At 43.0% G+C, this 7,628-nt stretch overlaps 1 protein-coding gene across 8 annotated transcripts in view; it reads right to left on the reverse strand.

The window, feature by feature from the left end:
* TTC26 (tetratricopeptide repeat domain 26) overlaps positions 1-7,628 on the reverse strand; it is a 53,986-nt gene extending 46,358 nt beyond the window's left edge. For all 8 annotated transcript variants that reach the window (XR_003921707.1, XM_030003112.1, XM_030003110.1 and 5 more), the window contains exons 1-4: positions 7,511-7,628; positions 7,237-7,374; positions 6,741-6,833; positions 242-356 (exon numbers count right to left, since the gene is read on the reverse strand). Coding sequence is in view for 7 of the 8 variants with exons in the window: in XM_030003112.1 (XP_029858972.1) it covers positions 242-356; positions 6,741-6,833; positions 7,237-7,374; positions 7,511-7,513 (349 nt within the window). In the remaining variant the exon portion in view is untranslated. The remainder of the gene's footprint in view (positions 1-241; positions 357-6,740; positions 6,834-7,236; positions 7,375-7,510) is intronic.

Consider the following 7,628-nt stretch of genomic DNA (forward strand, 5'->3'; position numbering starts at 1 on the left):
CTGCTCCACCTGCCCAAGGTATTTTTAGAAAGCAAACTGCGTCATAACTCTTCTGTTAAATGAAAAAAAAAAACACCAACCCCAAACCAAAACAAAAAAACCCTAACCAAAAAACTTTGCTCAAAAGTATCCTTTATTCCTATTAAAAAAAAAAAAAAAAGGCATTTAATACTTTCTCTAGAAAACACTTTAAGTGTTCAAGTCAAGAAGTAATTCTTTCCATCAGAGACATACATCTCACCTTTCAAGGCTGCTTGTTCAGCTTGAGTATACATTCCCAGAAAGAAGTATGTACAGGCAAGGTTCACCCACACATCTGGATTGCAAGCTGGTTGTTTGGTTAAGGCCTCATATTCCTGTAACAGAAGAGAGGGCTGATTTTTTAAAAATGCGTAATAGCACAGACTTATATTAAATATCATTCTCTCTTCCACCATTTTGCAATGTATCATTAAATTACTGAGATCACACGACTTATTCTCAAGTCCATTGGAGTTCTTACAACTAAATTATTACATTTTAACCAATGTCCCTAGCTCTTGTTTGTTTACAGCAATAGAACAGACAACAGGGACAAGCAGCACTATAAATCTTCACTGTAGGAGCACGAATTCTGTCAATATTGAAATTATAAATATATAATTATATAAATAGTTTTTCTATATTATTAATATACTATTATTTATATTTGTAAAAGATTAATATATTAAAGTTATAAAGGCATCAACATAACCAACTTTTCCTCAGTCTTTTCTGATGCTTTCCTAACTTTTCCTCCAGTCAAAGCCTGGGAGCCATAAACACCAGGGAAATCTCTTTGTGCATACTTACTGCAGCAAGTGTTAAACATGCTTTTATAAACCTGTAAGTAGTGTCTTAATATACATTAAAACAGTCGTCTTCAAAGTGGGATGTGTGCACCCCAGTGGTTGTGCAAGACAATACCATGGGGTGCAGGAAGAAAGCTTTTTTGATACGCTTAATAACCAAAATAAATATTTTAAAATAGTGTTTATTTCATCTTTATCTCACCCTTTTTAAATTTCTACTTTTGTGTATGTTTTATAATTACATAATATATTAGTACAGTAGAACGTGTATATAATTTATTAAAAAATATATATGTATGTATGTACATTGGGGGTGCATGCTCAAAAATTTTTTACTGATGGGGGTGCATGATCAAAATTGTTTGGAGACCACTAAAATACAAGCCTACAAGTCAGCATTGGGCAAATTCAAGATTTCCTAATAGATAAAGATATAATTATAGTAAATATTACTAAATTGTGTCTAACTTCACCATTTCCCATTTTAAGATATACAGCCAACAGCTACAGAAAGCCACTAGATACCATATTCTGGTATTTCTTACACATCCACATTCATTATCTATCCTTAATACTACCACGTAAACTGCTTCATCTCTTATTTGCTAAACAGTAAAAACTTAAGAGATCAATCTTTCAATCTACTATTTTTTAATGAAAAAAACCCAACTTTGCAGCTGCTGAGCAGTGATAGTCTTGAAGATAAACACCTTTGCTCTGCATAACAATAGGTACTAAAACCAGAGGCAGGGAGACCTCTCGATGCCATTTTTTTTTCCTCTGTCAGGTTTGTGTTAAATTACTAGGAAGGACCATCCCAGTGAAGATGCATCCTGCTGGTGCTCCTGCTCCCCACCCAGCTATGTCCAACAGGCAGCATAAGGGAAAGCAGGCAGGGTCACATGAGGTTTTCACAAGACCTGCTGAAAGAATGCCATCCACATACTCCCAGTCACCATAAGCCTCTCATCCCTCCCAGCAACACAACCCCTTGCCGACTCTGTACTCTTCCTCCAAACATATGAATCGGAACTTCGCTCTGCGTAGGGAAAGTTTACCAGATTGCGCCACTATGCGTGGAAGACTTCTTACCTCTGGGGGAAAGGCACAGATGTATGTATAGCACAAGATAAAATAAGCCATGCCCAAAGGACAGTGAATCCCAAGAACAGAAATATGCTGACAACAATAAAGATTATAGTTTGCAAGCATAAAGAAAATTTTTTTCTGTTGCCAAGTGAAAGTAAACTGCACTCTCAAACAGAGAAAATACTGGTAAGGTATGCCCCTTAAAAGCCAGCTTGGTCTTGCTAGTACTTCAGGGACTAGTTGTCCTTCAAGAAGATTTAAAATAAATAAATAAATAAATAGGAAAAGAAAAAAAAATGTACATAGAGGCCAACCTTTCCTACTGAGGCCAGTTCAGTCTTGATGTAGGCCTGTCAAGGAGCTCTGAGAGACAGGCCACTGCTGTTTATTGGGACCATCTGGAATCTTTCAAAATCCGTTCAGATTAAGTGCACCCAAAGGTCTCTTTCAGCTATGGCTTCAGGCAGATTAATTAGAAAAGACAAAGTGCATAAACACAAGTCATGTTCTGGCTTGGCCATTCAAAGCAAGCAATAAATAAAGAGTGCTCTAGCAGTACCAATGTGAATCTATGGAAACACAGTAAATAAAAACGAGGACTACTAGTGCTCCTTACCCTGTAGTTCTGTGCCATGAGCCCAGACTATGCCTTGTTGCCCCTTTCCTCACTAAAAGGCATTCAACATCAGTCTCTCAAAAGACTACTTCACAAGAGCGTTCCCCTGTCCTCTCCAAAAAAACAACAAAACCAAACAAACTAAATATCCCCAAAGCTTTCCCAAGAGTCAACCTGTGGCGTGTTTTTGCCAACCAGGAGCACAACAACTTCATGCTATTTCACCCTCCTCCACCTCTCACACTTACCACAAGACACACGCACTTTTCCTCAAAAGCAGGCTGCCAGGTTGATTGCCTACAACTATGGACAGCTACTGACAATGCTGAGGTGAGCAGGATTCTGCTCAGTGCCCTTATTACTTGTCTAGATTCTCCAAGCCCATAAACACAGATCCTGAAGAGCCAATAAACAGGCCAACCCGTAGGGCTGCCCCACAAGTGCTCAAAGGAGGTGTGGAGACACTCATTGTAACCCTGCTACAGTCATGACAGAGCCCTAGAGAACTTCCCTGAGCCAAAAATCCATCTTTTACTTTTTAGCTTCAGCTGTCAGGAATTTGAGTGTACCTGTATTCTCGCACTTCCAGCAGAAGTACTCAAGGAAGACCAGATACTGCTCATGGATGAACCATTACCCTAGTATAGCCCTGTTCCTTTCATGATTTACTATTTGACTGAAATGATCCTGAGCAAAGTCAGGGTAGGCAGGAGGTCCCATCCAATGAAGAGATGGACTGGCTCCTGATTCTCTGCTAGGAGGGAGGCAGCAGATAGGAGAGACTGTTGCAATCGCTGGCTGTAGTTTGTGAGATTTTGACAAAACCAATGCATTGAAGGCTCTGGCCTGGGGATCATGCTTTGCTCTCACGTGTGCAGCCGATGGGCCAAAGTGGCATTACCATGTCTGGCAGCTGTACCATGCCAGCATCCTGTGTGTCTAAGCCCAATCAGAGGGTGCAGTGTGCAACTGTGAAACCTTTTCTTGAACCCAATCTAGCAGTGCACCTGCCCTTGCCAATTCCTCTCTTAAGTTGCCAGTACCTCAAATATGTCTAATAACTCTCCCATTTTTAGGCCCTGTCTGCTTCAATTTATAAGATCAGGCAGCTCAGAAACAGAATCATCAGACTAATGCTCTCTGATTCTGGTCCTTGGGTGACACTGGGAAATTTTTCAGGAAAGGTTTAAGATTAGTGCTATGAACAAGTCATGGCAGAAAGACAGGTGGGTTTCTCCCCATTAGGGACAGCAGATGTGGAAGACTCCAGAAAACTAATTAGATGCTGTCATGCACTAGGGGAGTTCTGGTTGCCATATGATGCCAGCAAGACACTAGCCACTCAGTGTTAGCAAAAATCAATTTGTCAGTGAAGGAAGCTAAACAGCCCCCAGGGAGGGACTGCCACCATGACTGCTAGAAGAGTCAAGTCCAGTGCAGTACCATTTGTAAACTGGTGTACAGCAGTAGGGATGATCCCACCAGACAAACCAGTGTCGGTGGCATATCCATTGAGAAAGGCATCTACCTACTAAGAAGGGGAAAGTGTGACCCTAGTGAAGCTGAGGTTAGCGCTCTACCTAGAGAATACCTGACTGTTGGTGTGCCTGTGATAAGAGAATGTGAATTCTCTCACGTCAACATGCCAGATATTTTGCTGTCATTCTCTCTGAAGATATTCTTGGAGCTGGAGGTCGGTGCATTTTTCATTTTTTGCCCTGCTTCTCCCAGTAATGGATGACAACTACCTCACCCCAATTCCCAAGCCTCTCCAAAAGTTGCCATGCAACCAGCACGCCTGGCTTTCTATGAAAGTATTATAAATAAAAGGATTAGAGCAGCATAATTTCTTAAGACCCTCATCAGGTATATGGAGTACAAACCATGAACTGGGAATATCGTGACACAGATCACGTATTGTCACTTGCAGGCACTTAGGAGCGTGAATCATTTAGATAGTGTGTAATGTCACTCTGGAGAATTCTGCAGAAACTTCTATCCATAGCATTTTATTTACACTGCTCTTGGCACTCCCCAAAGAGTGCTCCAAGATCTAGAGGGTATAGATAATCAAGGAATTTGTCCTTGAGAGTACAGCAAGGCTTCTGTAACACAGCAGAGAAGATACAGTATTACACTTCAACCTTGAAGCTGATAAGCAAAATGCAATTCAGCCTCCACAGTCAGCACTCTTTCCCTCGATTACTACATGCTTGGGAATTACAGCTATGGTGTTCTGTCCCAAAAGAAGATAGGCTGAGATGCACGAGCTCATTTCCCACATGCCACCACAAAATGACAAAGTTATCAGGACTCATGCCTGTGCCAAGAATCAGTCTTAAATCTGAAAAGGTAGGCCCTGTGATGTCTCACTTAAAAAACAGACACAAGTAAACCAACCACAAACTATGCACACAAACCTTTTATTGTCCCTACTTGGGCAGAAAAACAGGAAAAAGACGACGGATGGTGCAGTTTTTAAAAGCCTGAATCAACAGCATCACCTAGTGGTGAATCAAACACCACATACAAAACCTAATCTCCAAAAAAAAAAAAAAAAAAAAAAGCTGTTACTCTTTCGTTGAAGGAAACATTTAAAATCTACTCTAGCTATAAAAGCACCTATTGGGTATTCCAAATAGCAGAATTTATTTCAAAGGAATTGCAAGTTATTTTTCATTTGTATACAAACATTTTTCTTTTTTTAAACTTTCACTCCCTATTAACACCTAACATCTAGATAGAAATTAACTACAGCAACTAATTTTTACATTCATAATCTTTAAATTGCACAACTGTAAACATGAATATTAAGTTACCCCTATGTCCTATACTACTATTCTACATTCTATACTGTGCGTACTGTCAATTTGATTCACTGAGCATTTCTAACATCTCCAACGGATGTTTCCTCTTCAGTTTTTCAAGCGGGAAAGTGCCTTGTGAACTTACTCAGGAGCCTTAGAAATTCTATTTCCGCCTTGCATATGAATCTTGCGCACTTGACTATGTATTACTATAGTTAAACACCTAATTTTATCAAAAAGAAAAAATATCATCATTGTTCTATAATCTATTTCTCTATGGCTATTTTCCTTTGTTAATACTTCAAATTATCATCTGTTTTTGATGTTTCTTCCAGGGAAAGCAAGTTAAAAGACTGCAAAACCAGCTATACTTCACAATTATTCTTCACAGTGAATCATGATGGAGATGTCCCCCAGCTGACACTGACTGAAACCAATACACCTTAAACGGTGCAACACCACATTGTATGGACCCAGCAATTCACATCTGTAGGAATATAGCAATGAGACAAACAATGCTTAGGCAGACTGAGTTGTTTTCAAATCTTCACTGGCTTATACGCAGCCTTGTGGGTATCACCACACCACTGCACAACACTCCCTGTTCTGGTGTGCATACTGACTCCAGCCCTTGGACGTACAGAGCAAGGCAGACAACAAAAACTTCTTAAGACTTCTACAGAGAAATATGCTAGCACAACTAAGAAGATAAAGGGATCCCAGGGACAGCGGCAACAAATTGATTGGCAACAAATTGAGTTTCACTGGAGACATAAATGGATGCAAGAGAAGAATTGCATATGGACTCATACACTGAAAGAGACACAAGAGCACTGTATGGTGAAAATATTAACAATGTAGGCATATTTGAATAATCAACATGTCTTTTAGTGACTTAAAGCTTTTGGAAAATAAGAATGTCTCATTTCATTGAATTACCTAATACAAGAAAACATAGAGAAGAACAATAAAGTACATTAAATGGCCAGGGGCATCAACCTCTAAAGAAAGAATTAAAGCATGCACATTACAGATAAGCTACACAATGAAGACAAAGGCATAATTAAACCTGAAAAACAAAACTGTGAAAAACGAGCTGTAAAAAGGGAATGGAAAATTTAGGACATGAACTATAACATTTAAAAGGACAAATTAGGCTCCGGAACCTAGTATTAAATCAGACAGTAGATTACATTTAAAAAGGTCTATTTTCATAGGCAAATACTCTTCTTTTCAATCCAAACCGCTTTCCACAGCATCTGCCTTACTACCCTACATTTGTTACCTTAAGTGGCTGGCAGAACTGTTCCCCATTACAGAACGTTTTCCTCCTTTTGTCATCGCTTTATCACAACATCCCGTTTTCCAGCCTCGGGGAGCAGGATTTCCCCACCTTACCTCCAGCGCTCTCTTGTAGTCACCCAAATGAAAGGCAGAGTATCCGATCCAAAGGTCAGCATCCTCCTCCTGTTCACCCACGTGCCGTTTAAACTTTGTAGAGAAGAAAGAATAAAGAATTTGGACAGCTGCCACACAGTTTATAAGGCCCCACAGGCAATCAAAGTAAATACCAGGCCATCTTTTTTTCGGATGGTTTGGCAGCTGCGGATGCTGCTGCGGTGGAGCTGCTCTCGCGTTTCTGAGGGAAGCAGCAGGCAACCCTCACCTGCCAAACCTAGTTCTGCGAAGCGAGGGGAAACGCTGCCGCAGCAGGGCCGAACGGCCGCAGAAGGAGGCGAGGGGGACGCAAGGCAGGGGAAGGGTTCCCCTCGTCCCGCAGCCCCGCCGGGCACGGGCCCGACGACGGCGGCACCGCTCTCCCGAGGGGAGCGGGAAAGCCAGGGGGCCGGCGGCCCCCTCGGGCCGGGGTCTCCGCCCCCGCCGCGGCCGTTACCTCCAGCAAGGCGATGGCGCCGGTGAAGTCCCTCAGGGCCAGGAGCTCTTCCAGCTGCGGCACCTTCTTCCCTTTCTTCCTCCGCCTGTCCATCGGCGGTGGGGCACCCCGCACGGCCGGCTTGGCCCGGGAGAGCATCTGGGCGGAGAGCAGAGCGGAGCCGGGTCAGAGAGGGACCTCGGCGGGGATTCCCCCGCCCCAGGTGGGGGAAGCGCCGCGGCCGCGCCCGCCCCGCGCCCCCCGCCTCGCCCCGCCCCGCCCCGCCGCCCCTCACCATCCTGCCGCCGGGCCCGGGCTCCTCGCTCCGCCGACGGCGCCGTTGCCAGGGTAACGGCGGGACGGCGGAAGGCGGCCGGGCCCACCCGAGCTCGGCAGTGAATAGGCGCCGGCTG

The sequence above is a fragment of the Aquila chrysaetos genome, chromosome 26, assembly GCF_900496995.4.
Source record: "Aquila chrysaetos chrysaetos chromosome 26, bAquChr1.4, whole genome shotgun sequence".
Lineage (NCBI taxonomy): Eukaryota > Metazoa > Chordata > Aves > Accipitriformes > Accipitridae > Aquila > Aquila chrysaetos.